Below are 14,180 nucleotides of genomic sequence, written 5' to 3'. Positions count from 1 at the left end.
GAGAGAACAATTGTTTGATTTCTCATTTAAGGTTGACTCCTTCTTAGATCTATCAAAAGCTTCTCTTGCTTTTTAATGCAAACACCAGCAGTATACCTTTTAGGGTTTGTATGCTCTATTAAGAAAAATTCTAGCTGACTATTTCTTTTTGATCTACATTCACATGAAAGCAACATAACTGGCAATTCTAAAAGTTTATGATGATTTGAAAAAGAAGAAAAATATGAGAAGAACCTTTTAAATGCTGAAAATTAGAACTTTAATTATAAAGTTATTAATTTCTTCATTTTTTTCCATTTAAAATATAGTAGATTTACACCATCAGTGTATTAATAGCTTTGGTAAATACAAACATTATAGTCAGCTTTAACATAAAAGCAGCAGTAAGCTTCGGATGATCTTTTTTTCCATTCTTTTCATAGCAATGCTACAATCCAAATAGACTTTAGTACAACATATCAGATACTTTCCATCATACATACAGTTTGAAACAACAGTAAAGGTGTAAAGGCAAGAAGTTGTGCTGAAAGATCAGCACTTATAAAGATTGCATATTATTTAACATGTTTCTTTCTGACCTGTGTGGAAATACAATTTTTTTTTGCAGGGAGGATAAATATGATCAATAAAATGTTTGTCTCACTGAATGCAGTGGGATTCTGTCCCAACCACACAGGGAATGGGCATGTAGAATAAAGATTCCTTATTTTCAGTCACTTACAATGCTACTGTCTTGAATTAGAGAAGGATCTCTATTACATATCTAACATCTTTGTAATATGGTCGGAATTTTTGCTCACCATCTATGTTTTGTTTTGATATTTTTATCTTCCTTCATATACCAAAATTTCCAGACATCAGCTGTGGGTCCATTGCTTGTTCAAGTATTTAGTACTCTGTCCTGAATGAACTGCTGCTGTGAGGCTTCTGCACTTTCTAAACATACAAAACTTTCTTATGTGAAGAACAAGAGATTTTAGAAAATGCAATAAACAGGTTTCAATACATTTAGTGGGAATGTCCTGTTGGTCTGTATATACTGTCATTTTTTGATTGTACTTCCACACACAAGGAATCCAAACATTTTATTTGATTAAAAGAAAATATCTCATAAAATTCAAGAAATTTGTTGTCAGCAGTTACAGTGAGCAAATACACTGATTTGTCCAAACAGGAATATCTATTTCGTTTGAAGAAAAACTTCTCTCCATCCCAATTGGCATCAGATTACCTTCTTTTGCTCTGCACCTTTATACTGGTTTTATCAGCATCTTGCCTCAGCGTTTCCTCTGTTTTGTGAGGAATTCTTGCAGGCTTTAAAACTAGTGCAGTCCTTTTCTGCTTATCCTGGGACTATAAATGTTTCAGCACTTTGTCTGCATTCCTTGTTGAAAGAAAATAGTCCTTTTTATTTCCATGTGCTGATGTACCCCTGTGATCCCTAGATTTGATTTAAGAGAAAACTTGATGTTCTGAGAAATCCCACAGTCCTATTTTTAATAGTATCCCAAAGTGATTTGATCTTGGTATTCCAAAAAGAAAAAAAATTACACATATTTATATCTCTATATGTCTGATTTCCTTGACAAGTGTCGGGCTAAAATTCTCCTCAGGTCTGTATTAATGTGCAATGGCATATTGGAACTGGAGAAAACCTGGAACAATAGAGGCCAAGCACACCAGGTCCATAGTCTGGTTGGCCAGACACACAATCGGGACTGACTTCTTTCGGACTGAATTACTCTGCTGAGCAGTAATGATGCTTCAGAGGCTGAGATGGGCAAGTAGTTCTTTTTGTGCAGGGGAGGACTGTCAGTTATGCTCATAAAGTTAGAAGAAATTTAGCTCAAGATGTTAAGACAGAATGTCAGAATATTGAATCTGTGAAAACTTTTTTCAAAGACTGAAATGGTTTAAAAAAAGAAATGATTTAAAGGAGATTAATTTTCCTTTGCAAGGGATTATATTTATCAGTGAAAGAACTTGAAAGCTTCATGAACCCACTCTTAAAGCTCACTAATGTCACCAGAAATACTATGTTTAATTTTTGTCATTTCCATATATCTTAAAAAAAATCACATGTTCCTAGAGGATCATATTTATTTTCTGTCTGCCAGCTTCAGCAAATACTGGTCATTTTGGTGCACTGCTTTCACATACATCATTGAAAAATGACTTAATTATACTTGTAAATGTGGACCTATGACTTCTTATGCAAAGTGGGATTCAACAAGTTTTCACAGGGCATTAAGGCATGAGGATGAAATCAAGTGGCTTGAGGGATCATCATAACGATGCCTTGTTTAGGGAGAAACATGGAATTGATCACTGGAGATTTATAGCACTAAATTTAACAACTACAGAACTTACAGTGCTATTTTTAGACCTATTGTCTGTAAAAATATGGCATATGTGATCACTCTGTAAATCTGTCTCAGGTCAGGTTAGTCACGTTTGCTCAAATTTGGTGTAGGATTGGCAAGCCAAACCTAAAACCTTTTTGAAAAGTTTTACTGGCTAGCAGAGAGGGGCAGAGCAACTTCATAGATAAAAATAGGTAAATAAATACATAAGTAAATGGCTAATCCTTTGCCATAGAGAAGGCAGTAGACATCCAGATGGGAGCTGAAGGAGTGCAAGCAAGAACAGCAGCCACAGCTGAGAAAATGAGGCACCAAAGAGCTGCAGGACAACAGGCCACAGCATTAGAGGGACTCCACATGTGGGGGAAGAAGAATCTGTTTCATTAATTTTTCTATTCAGGAAGCAAATTGTAAAAATCATTTAACCATCAGTGATGAAAAGCTACGGCTGCCAACTGAGATGTCTCAGTGTTGTACACAACGTTTATTTTAGCACAGCATGCTGCTTGCAGAGGGATGTTTTGCTAATTAGTTGTTAAAGTTATAGGAAGTTTGTAATGCACTCTTTTTACAACTAAATTGAATGACTCAAGACAGTTGAGTTATTGTATGAGTAAAAAAACAGCGGGATGAGGCCATTAGAATGTGCCAGTCACCTGATATAATGAAATTTCTTCATTACAAAGCAAAGTTTTTCCTGAAGAAAACAAAGAAACAGAAAATCTCCATAAACCATTTCTTCTCTCTGTTGAGTGTGCTTGAGTAATTTCTCAATATACAAGGCCCTGAAACCCAGAAGGACACAGTAAAGAAATAAATTCACTGAAACCACAGCTCATGACAGAAGTGCTGCTGCCCAGCTATTCAAAGTGGCTTGTTACCAACAGGGAAGCTGTTCCTGAATGCTTGGACTGTTTGTCAGCCTAGATAAATAGGGAAAATGGAATAAAGATTGTTAATTAAGCTACAAAGAAGAGATATAGTCAGAGACCAGAAGTTGCATACAGTTGAGATGTAAGGGATGCAATGACACAGAGTCTGAAGATACCTGAACTGGTAAGAATTGGCTGAGCTCCTCTGAGCTCATACTGTACCAACAGAAAATCTGGCCTCTACAATTCCAGTGTGGCATTTTGTCTAAATCTACCTCATAATTAAAAGCTCACACCCACACCAAAAGAAACACTAAGTCAGGTTCCCATGTGTAACAGGTATGACACAGATGTCTAATTAAAATCTGCAAGCTCAACTTGCAAAAGCCAGAATTTCATGACTGAGGAGAGAGGCAGGAATTTGTTCCCAATGTCCATCGCACTTTTCTGTAAAGTCAATTTTCTTTAACAGTTATAATAATGTTACATGTTCTGAATGTTTGAAAGGGGACAAAAGGCTGGTAGTCTATAGGTCCTGCTAGGGCTGGAGGAAAATCCTTTGGTGTTCCCACACTTTTTGTGGGACATGCAGCAGAGCTCAAGTCACCCCAGTTATCTTTTTTTCAGAGGAAATATTTACATTTTTATTGAACTGGAGGGCCAGGGGTCTTCAGTTTTATAAACTCAGTCTTACAGTTAAAATCAGTGATTTTTTTTTTCTAACACTTGTCCTAGAGAAATAAAATAGTCCCTATTTCAAAAGTAGTAAAATGATTAAAATATTAATGGGTCTAAGAAGGAGACAGGCACATAATATCAAATAGTTCAGCTCTGTGTTTTGTGCATTTATACTGCACTAGCCACAGAATACAATGTGGTTCTGCAATGGTATGCCACAGGAAGTATCTTAAGCATTTAAAAAATTTGGCATGAGTTTCACATTCTTTGGTTAAAATGCTAACACATGTGGATTTAAGATTCAAAATTAAAGGTATTGGGATTCTAAAAATAATTCAGAGTCCATCTTCTTCAAGTACTGACCAAAAACTGAGACTGTGATTGAAAGACAAAAATATCTTGTGTCTTCAGTTGGGTCCTCAGAGTCTTTTCTTGCTCAGATCTCTGACAGCATTTTTGAGGCCAATGTCAGTAATGAACACCAGAGTCCAGGATCTTTCCAAGCTTTGGTGCTAAGAAGTGAGCACAAGTGATGAGCAACAGTGTCTTGAAAGCACAGCTGTAGATGACTTTAAGTATATGTACACATATATATGGATCAAAGCACAGGAAAAAATATATCAGCTTGAGCAGAGCTCATCAGTATCTTGTTTGTTATCTTGTATTTCTCCACCTCTATTTTCAGTAGTCCATGGCACCATGACAGCTATGGATGAGCAGTTGCAGAGAACAATTATCCTATTTCTGGAGGTAATTGTGGGCTCCAATTAGGAAGCCAACTTACAGGGGTAAAGAAACTCATCCCCGTTGATTCTTAGGTGAGGAATAAGATCTTTTCATGTGACCCACCATGACTAATCTATTTATTTATTTATTTATAATAAAGCATTGATGTCAGTGTAATTCTCTGATCTAGCACACTGCAAAGGATACACAGAAGCCATACAGCGTGAGAAATAAAGCTAGTGGGATGCAGATGAACAAGCTTCTTTATAGTGACAGTCATAAGGTTGCATTTGTGAAAGATGTACTCATATCTGCACCAGAACTGAATTCCTCTCCCTGCAAAAGTTTACAGTCCTGTTGGCGGGCACTCAGAGAATTTTCTAATGCAAAATAAATAAATAAATATTCAGGCAAAAATATCTTACATGAAAAAAATGTAGCTGAGCTCCATTGTTTCAAAGGATCTGCTCAAACCAGGGTACTTTACCTTTTAACACCTATCTATTTATGCATGTGTGCAGAAAACCTACAGACTAATTGGAATCATATTTGTACATCTACTGACTAATGTATACTATGGTGTAAATTCCAACATTTTGCAGTTCTCAAGCTGCCACGCAGAGAAAGTCAGTAATAAATCCTTCACTCTTACCTTTTCCATGTTTTCCAAGACTTTTATTTCTTTGAGATGCCTTTGATTTTTATATATGTTTAAAATTCAAATATATAAAAAAAGAGATCCCAGTCTAAATCCTCCCCAAAAACCAACATAAACTCCCCTGCGCCAATAAAAATGCACATTTAAGGGGATAGGGGAGATATCTGGGCTATGGATTAATTTTTTTCAAGCTAGATCACCTTTATCTAGTTTAATGTTTGTTCTGTTACCATTTGAAATTCAATTTCAGGTAGTTCTTCATCATATCAGAATAGGATGCATCATTAACTCTAAGAGGATGCTTTCATTTGGCATCTGCTATTTTCACCAAATGTCAAGGCTTGACATTTGCTATCTTTATCTGGTTTTGGTGTATCACTCATACTGAGATTTTGTTTCTTCTTATCTGATATTGATTTCAGCTGTGACCAGCTGTGTTGCTAATAAAATCAACAGGCAAGTATCCAGCTTTTAGTTCTTCACTGCTAGAGGAAAAGAAACAAGCTAGTGACAAAAAAAAGTAGAGATACTTTTCAATTAGGATGCTCGCCTGTATCCTCATATTATCCATCTCTTGGTACTTCTGTTGATGTCATATTTCTGATTGATTCCCTTGGGGAAGTCTCCATGGAAATCCTTGCCTCTCAGATGAAATATTCCTTTTTGCTCTCATCCACTGCCTCCTGGAGAGCGGGGTCATTTTTCAGAGCGGCGTCGGCGCTCTCGGCGAACTCGGTTCCCTTGGCCTCGTTGGTGTGGTAGGTGCCCTTGTGCCTGTACATGTAGCGCACCATCACCACCAGCAGGCAAATGAGGACGAACACCACGGCAGCAATCACACCTAGGGGGAAGAAACCACTTAAATGTATCACCAGTGATAAAATATGAGAAGTGTCTCAGAGCCAGACATCACGACCTGAGCTGCTGAGTAGGGAAAAGCCCATGTGTCGTGAGGGGTTTGCATGTTGAAGTGACCAGAGTCAGAACACGTTGCAAAAAACAAGACGGGATATAGATACTGCAGGAAGATTGGAAGAATTCTCACTAGCTTTCTTTTAAATCAATGGCTTGATTTGATCGAACATATTGGAGCTAAAAGTTCATTTCAAAATGAGGAGAAATAAAAGAACATAAAGGAAAACCAATAGGTTTCTTTCATCCCTCTGGTAACATACACCCAGGGTGGGGGGTGCTGCAGGCAACCCAACACTGCCTTCTCAAGTGTTCTCAATTTCAGGAAATGTTCAGGGCACTGAGTAATTCACAGGGGACATTCAACAAATAGCAGGAGCTGTGTGACTCTGGAACTGCTCTGTATTTGCAAGCTGCCATTTCATTCTGTGCTCTAATTAAGAAAGTTGAATGTAATGAATGTGAAAGTGACATCTGGCAGAAGGAAGGTGTTCTGGGTGGATCTTTCTTGTCTCCTGGACTAACGCTAAATTCCAGCTATGTGTTGACTGGAGAAAAATTTCTATAGATGACCTCAGTGTGTGTAGGACTAAATGGTGAATGGAAACACTCCTAGTGAAAATAAGTAAATTCATGATCCTTTTCCATTGTGAAAGGTAGAAGTCCATAAAAGAGACAAGTTCATGACAAGTCCATTCTTAAAAGACCTACAAACTCTATCCCTTTCCTCCCAGATCAAATTATTGACTTAAAAGTTCTGAAAAAAAATGAGTGTTTTGAAGTTTATTCAACTTGTATGACTTTTATAATTTTTAACATGATTTTTGCATGGATCCAGGATGTGATTATAAACGTTTTTGCTGTGATTCTGTATGAGTACATGATACTGAGTTGATTCTATATTCATGTGAATCCAGGAATAAGACAAATATTAAAGAAATACACAATAAAAAGAACTTGAACAGAACATTCCTGGGGCTTCCTCTGCTGTCAGTGTGTGTGTGGGGTCATTTCTTCTAGAAGTGAATTTTGTGTTTTGTCAGAAGAATTGCTCCCTGGAAGTGCCTACTACTCTGCAGAGACAATGAGGGGAAGGTGGAGAGTACCTCTTTTCTGCATCTTATATTCAAGATAAGTGGCAAGAGCAGGTATCTCCAAAGCTTTAGGTTTATCAGCAACAGCAGACTGAGTGCGGATAGCCCACTGGCATAAAACCATAGGAATAGACAGAATATTAGCAGGGTAAATAAAGGTTATAACTCTGTCTTTAAAGATATAGTATATATATAGCCTTAACATTATCCCCCAGATTTCATGGTGCTTGGTTCTGGAAAGTAAAGTTACTGCTAGCAGAAATGAAATTGCTTATACAAAGAGCTTCAAGTTGAAAATAATATCATGGTTGCAGCGTGGGCTTCATCAGTTTTTAGGACCTCAGTGGTATCCCTTGACACAAGAGGCTCTAATAGGCTTTAGATGTAGCACAATATTAATAAGCCTAGGGGACTAAGTACAAATCAATTTACCTGCTACTTGTTCATAGAAAGCTGAAATTAAAGTTACAGGAGATGGGACCTGAGGGAAATATAGCAGAACCTCACCAATTTGCACTAATGATTGGTATAGCCCCTTGTGAATGACTGAAATTAGTGTGTTAGCATGGAAATGAACAAACACAATAAAAATAAAAAGACAGGTTCACTCAGTGAATGTAGCTTTGCTCATTTATTCTGACAACTGTATTTAGTTTAAATGCATGAGAGAGCTTTAATGGAACACCAGGAAATAGAGTGTGGTGAATTCTGTAACAATAAAGGGTCAGCTGGTATAAGCCACATTGCTCAAATCAAAGGTACTCCACCAGTTCTGTGCTAAAGGACAAGCTGAATCCAGTAAATACTGAGGGAAATCAGAGACTGACTTTTCTGTTGGACTGTTTGGTATTTTGTCCTGAAATGGACAACGGACGAGGGTGGTACTGTTCAGTATATGGTTTGCGCTCATTATCTCATCTTGTTATCTTGCCAATAGCCCCTCTGGGAGCAGATTTCCCACTGGCCTAATTAACTCTAATTGTGCTGCTCCTGTTGTCTTGTCAGCAAAGTAGGGGTTTTGCAAAATTTAAGAAATCAACAAACCTGCTGTTTTAATTCTTATGGTGCCGCTTGGTATGGTCTACTACTCACCTCCAATAACAGCCACATCTGCTCCAGCTGTGGGGCTCTCCACTTCTCCATCTATAAATAGAATAGAACATAAAACAGTTAATTATAGAAAAGAAATTGGATCATATGGAGGAGCAGTGACTGTACTGGCAGTTTTGTATTATTTTGACCTGTGAAATTTGGAACTTAATCAATATCTCTTGTTAGCAAAAGACATTTATGAAAATTCACATTAGAGTTAGCCTTACTGTAACAGTTTTCTGCCATCACAACACTGGAAAAGAAATAGCTAGCACATTATGCAAACTATCATGGCCCCCAGGGAAACACCTACTGTGTATTATGAGCACTTACCTGTAACATCCTCCAGTGAATGCTTAAATTAAGAGCATTTAGGTACTGTGATTACTCTCAGAAAGGTAGTTTTGGGAAAAAAAAGGTTGATGTCTATTTATTTTCCCATTTATAGCTCTTCAGAGCATGGTCTGGATCTTGATTTGGTGCAAATTAATCTATGTGTATTGATTTCAATTAATATTTATTTATCTGCAATGTCCTGTTTTTAACCTTTGCATTTGTTTTCTTTTCAGCTTACATTTGAAATCACAGCAAGCCTCTCATGAGTGTGATATAAAACACAGGCCCCACATGGAGTTAGTCTGAATTCAGTGCTGATAAATCAAATAACATAATTGCATTATAATTTATTTAAAATTTCATTAAAAAATTCCCTTTGGTAAATGCAGTACATAGAAAATTTCTCTGTAAAAAGGTGAAAATGTAACTCCAAATCCTTCTAAAAACTCAAGAGTGACACTATAGTTGATACCTGGGTTGCCTTTTGCTATATCTGTATATATGATTCAAGGACAAAACACTATCAGCAGTTTTCTCCTTGCTCATGTCCAGTCTCTAACATCAGTTTGCAACAAACTGAGAAGAGCTGAGATTCAAAGGATCCACCTCTTCTCAAACATGGGAGGTGCTTTTTTTAGAAAGTAAAAGCACTTTTCTCTCCCCCAGAGATCCTTCCCGCATTTTCTTCCATCTACATACTGATGGAAAGATTGAGCACATCTTCTGTAATTCAAAAACTCTTATTATGTCTATGTCAATTCAAAACCCACATGCTCAGAAGAGATTAATTGCCTCAAGGTCAAAATGCTCTGTATTTCTTCACACACCAAATACATGCTGCGTGCCAAAAAAGCAGGCTCCTCTGCAGCAATCAAACACTTGAAGGTGCGAATTCCGAAGTGCTTCCCAAGCCACACAGCTTGCTGCCAAACATTAATTCCAGATCAAATTATTATCCCCTTAATTAAAAAAAGGTTTATGAGTAATTCTCTGCTCATACCTGGCATTCTTAGGTGCCTCTCAGGTTCAGATAACAAGCAGGTGCCTTATCTCTAGGACATGCCATCACAGTGCTTTTTGATAATGGATTACAGTACCATCACTGTGCAGAAAAGTTTTGATTTACGTCTTTCTAAGTTTGCAAAAGAATGCAGGACTCCTCTTACACTATGGTACAGCTGACACTGATCTACTAAGCTGGCAGTGCTGTGCCCTACAGCTGACACCCTAAGGTGGCTTCTTTCACCACAGCTCCCATTTTACTACAAGAACCAGGGCCTGACTACTCCTTTGTCTCCTTTTGTCCACAGAACAGGCTTGCTGTCCTCCCAGACTGCCTTTTGCTGCATCAGTTGGAGGGCCAGAGCATTGCAGCTATCACCAACGACCAGACAGTCAAGGTCTGCTCCCCAGATCAGTTTTGGAGCAATGTTGATGGAGAGCACAGAGACACCCTTAATCCCTGTTTCACTGTCTCTGAAATTCACTTTGTCCAAAAATAGCTATGTGACTCATGGCAATATTACAGTATTGCTAGGCAGGTGTGAAAGTATTGGCATTGTTCAAGGTTCAAGCAGTGTCGTTCTTCCTGAAATATGGCTGAGGAGCAGGCAAGGCATGTGTGATGGAATGAGACCATCTTCCCTGAGCAGGAGTGAAACATGGGCTGCTGTCCAGAAGGTTCCTGCTTGGCCAGGAACCTCAGCATGACCTCTCTAAACTCAGTCCGTGTGAGAAATACAGTGCATTACTGTACTACTGAGGACTGAATCTTCCCTTTCTGAGGCAAACAAGACATCCAGCTTCCAGAAGGAATTTTTAGCTCAGCAATGGCTTTGGGCTTCTTGTACCTTCTTTATTCTCCTCTTCTTCACATGCAGAGTGCTCAGAGGTCCGTGTTTCAATAGCTGCTGTTGCACCTGTTTTGATTGTTTCCCTTTGTTTCAAGGACATCTTTTGTGTTATCTGTTGCTAAATTGTCCTTTCAAAACTTCCTCTTCCTGTTACATTGGCCCTTGTCCAGCTACAATCTGGTTCTGAAAGTGCTTGAACATTTTTGTTATTTACTGCCACTGGTTACCATGACACACAGAAATCAAAAGATTGTGGGGAAACATGTTTTTCATAACATTTCTGGCCATCAGAATGAGTTGACCAAATCAAGAATAGAGCACACAAATCAAATTGTCTGTTGCTGGAAAGTATGTTTCTAAAAGCCAGAATGATGTGAAAGAAATGCTTTTGTGTCATGACCTGAAATTCATCAAATTCCAGTTTTGCTCATAAACTTACAGATAAGGAATGTTTGCAATAGAATGACAATTGCTACCTGTCTCATTCTCATCAATCACATCCTGCTGAGAAGGCAGCAGCCTGTGAAAGTCCCAGAAATATTCCTGACTTAAATACGGCAAGCAGATCTCTGGCTTTGTGCTTCACAGGTGGCACACCAGTGCAGATGACTTGCATGTTAACATAGCCAGTGGTGACTTATTCCTGCTAAATTTGTTGGTAAATTTGTTAAACTACCTCCTCCAGGTGCAATTTTCCAATAAAACTTTCCAAAAATAAATCTGAACCACTAAAAACCATTAATCACTTCCTGCCCCAAAATTCTGACCCTGGCTTTAAAACAAATTTTTTGTCAAAATTTACACTTGCTTTATATCTGAGCGTCATTCAAGTAGATCTTTCCAGTTCTTCTGTACAATGCCAAGGATTAAATGTGCTTTTTAGATGAAAAGTGAGGTTTTGGCATGTTTTGTGACACCAGAGAACAGGTCTTTAAGGAAAACACAAAGTATAATGGCAGTCCTGATAAAGATGGAAGACTTATCAGTGAGCAGGACTTCTACTTTAGAAGCCTAACCATGTTAAGACATTTCAACTGACAAGCTGTTCAACTTATATGGTGGTGGGAAAAGGCATATTCATCCCCCAAATACTTTCTCCCCTTCAGTATAAAAAGCTCAGAGTTAAGATCTTGCTCCTTGCAGGAAACAATACTTTTAAGTGATTCTGTGGCTACCATCATTGACACATGAAATAAACTTGTAGAAAGTGTCAAGCTTTCTAATTTTCAGGCATCATTTTTGCCTGCTAAATTAGTTTCCAGAAAAAAAAAAATCCAGTATTTGTACTCTTGGTGGTTCTGCAGTCAGGACTTTAGTCAACAATTTAAGCACCTGCATGTTTGATTACTGTGGATTTACACATGGGAAAAGCATGAAAGGAAAACCATACCTGCAAGGGGATCCCCATTTGGCACATTTGACAGGAATTCTTGGGAATGACCCTACAGGATAGATCTAATCTACTGGTGTGAACTGCCAAATCTCTACTGTACAATCCACAAAGGCAATTTGATGGTATAACTGTAGACTTTACCCCAAACTTCTCAAGACCTCTCCAATTTCCTAAGATGAAGCTGGCAGTGTTGAGTAGAGAATGAAAGCCCGAGATTACAACTCACATTGTCATGATTCCCATGCAGCTGTGGGTGATCCTGCATTTTGGAGTTTGTCAGGCTGAGTGAATATACAGATATCTGTGTGTGATAAGCAGCTCTGACAACACAGGTTTCAAAGCCACTTGACAGCAGTCAGGCAGCACTGCTCCTGCTCCTGTCCTTCAGGATCTTCCTACCCACAAGATTGTGCTTTTGATTCTTAATAACCCCAGCATCTCTTATCACGATGCTCCATTGCTGACTGCTAGGTTACAATCTCAGACAAAGCCTTGGCTGCTAAATTACACTCAAGTAGGTCTTTAAGTGCTTTCTTGCACAGCCCATTCTCTCTCAATGTTCCTGTTCATTGCATGAGAAGTGGTTGAAATTCATTCAATCTATGTGAGTGATGGCTTGAAATCCTTAAGGCAGCCATTTCCTTCTCAGGGCTTTCCTAGGCATGCAGACTAGGAAACACACAGAAAGATTTCTTCTTGAATCAGCTCACCTAATCACTTTATGAAAAACTGCTCCTAATGGGACTTCCCAGGTGAGGAACAGCCCACCCCTATCTCGGTGTATCCAGGGATCTGCTTTGCAGAACCACCCCAAATACTGACTGAGTTGTTGCAGGCAGTGGTGTGTAAGCAGTCTCTATCTGTAGGCTAAAATGTGTCTTTAGAATTTGGATATTAAATGTTCGATGGTTTTGTCTTAAACATTCCTACTATCTGTCCATGCATGTCCAGTAAACAAGGGAGATGTTCAAATTGAATGCTAGTTCATGAATCCAGTTCATGGCTCAGGCCAGATAGAGATGGAATTCAGAGGAGGGTTTTACCTCAGTATTGATTGTTTGCTTCTTCCATACATTTGAAAGAGAACTTTGGTTACAACAAGATGAATGAAATGCAGTTTACTCAGTAATACAGAATCTAGTAAATTTTTGTCTATTTTTTTTGTCTTGTATCAATTGACCTAGCACAACATACCATACTAATCTTGCCTTAATTTTAAAAAGTTGTAATTTAAAAAGAAGACTACCTTTTTATGTTAGGAATTTAGGTGAAGTTCTAACTGCCTCCACTCAAGATGATACTAAGTTATTTGATTGGGTTCATAAAACATTATAAACTTCTGAAAGCCCTGAGGAGTATATGAAGTCCACCAGACAGCTTTTGCAGTTGTTAAAAACCTTTTCTATAACTACTGCAATTTATTTTTTTAAAATATTATTTACATAAAAATGTATTTATCATAACTGTTCCTTTCCAAGGGGCTCTTTTTTGTTCTTTGTATGCTCTTCTGCACTCATGTTTCCTCTTGACTGGAAAAGCAGGTCCTAATGTGTCCCTGTTTTCTCCACTGATTCAGGACTTTTCTTATCACACACTTAGTATAGAAAAACTAATGAAGTCTTAACACCTCCATTGTTTATGCAACTATGGTATGTCCTCCTTGCCCTTTGGTTTATATTTGTGCCTTGCCAACACACTGCATTCATGAGAAAATCATTAATCTATTAACCTCAGCACACCAATTTAATTTACAAGCTATAGTTAGAACTGGTTCACTGCAGCTGCATCTGTAAAAATGAGTCGAACCAACTTCTGAAAACTTCATGTTAGAAATATGTTAATTGCTCAAGCTGCTCTCTGGCCCATTACAATATCAGATGCATCACACTGAGGCCGTTCTGAGTGAAAAAAAAGTCATTACCTATTTTAATATTTGCCAGTAAGTGTGCAGTGCCCTGCCAGAGCTGGCATCTCTTGTCCCAAAGGGTCATCAGCCTGAACCCATCAATTTGACATATTCGGCTGAAAAAGTCATCACCATCTCCCATTAGACTATGAAACACATTAAGGCTGCTCTTTCAAAATTAAGGAACAGTTTCTCATCTGTCAATCTGGAAAAGAGACAGAATAATTTGGCTGCCACTTGTATACCAAATTATTGTAAGGAAAATAATGGTGTCATATAACAACAACAATCACATGA

The 14,180-nt window shown here is 38.1% G+C and overlaps 1 protein-coding gene across 1 annotated transcript in view; it reads right to left on the bottom strand.

Annotated features, from left to right (window-relative positions):
- Positions 1 to 235: 235 nt before the first annotated feature.
- Positions 236 to 14,180, bottom strand: part of GYPC (glycophorin C (Gerbich blood group)) — a 33,183-nt gene continuing 19,238 nt past the window's right edge. Inside the window, exons 2-3 of the mRNA XM_038143363.1 lie at positions 8,396 to 8,446; positions 236 to 6,138 (exon numbers count right to left, since the gene is read on the bottom strand). Of these exons, the coding sequence (XP_037999291.1) occupies positions 5,942 to 6,138; positions 8,396 to 8,446 (248 nt within the window). The 3' untranslated portion in view covers positions 236 to 5,941. The remainder of the gene's footprint in view (positions 6,139 to 8,395; positions 8,447 to 14,180) is intronic.

Source organism: Motacilla alba, chromosome 7, assembly GCF_015832195.1.
Source record: "Motacilla alba alba isolate MOTALB_02 chromosome 7, Motacilla_alba_V1.0_pri, whole genome shotgun sequence".
NCBI classification, from domain to species: domain Eukaryota; kingdom Metazoa; phylum Chordata; class Aves; order Passeriformes; family Motacillidae; genus Motacilla; species Motacilla alba.
This window is presented reverse-complemented; position numbering and strand designations above follow the sequence as displayed.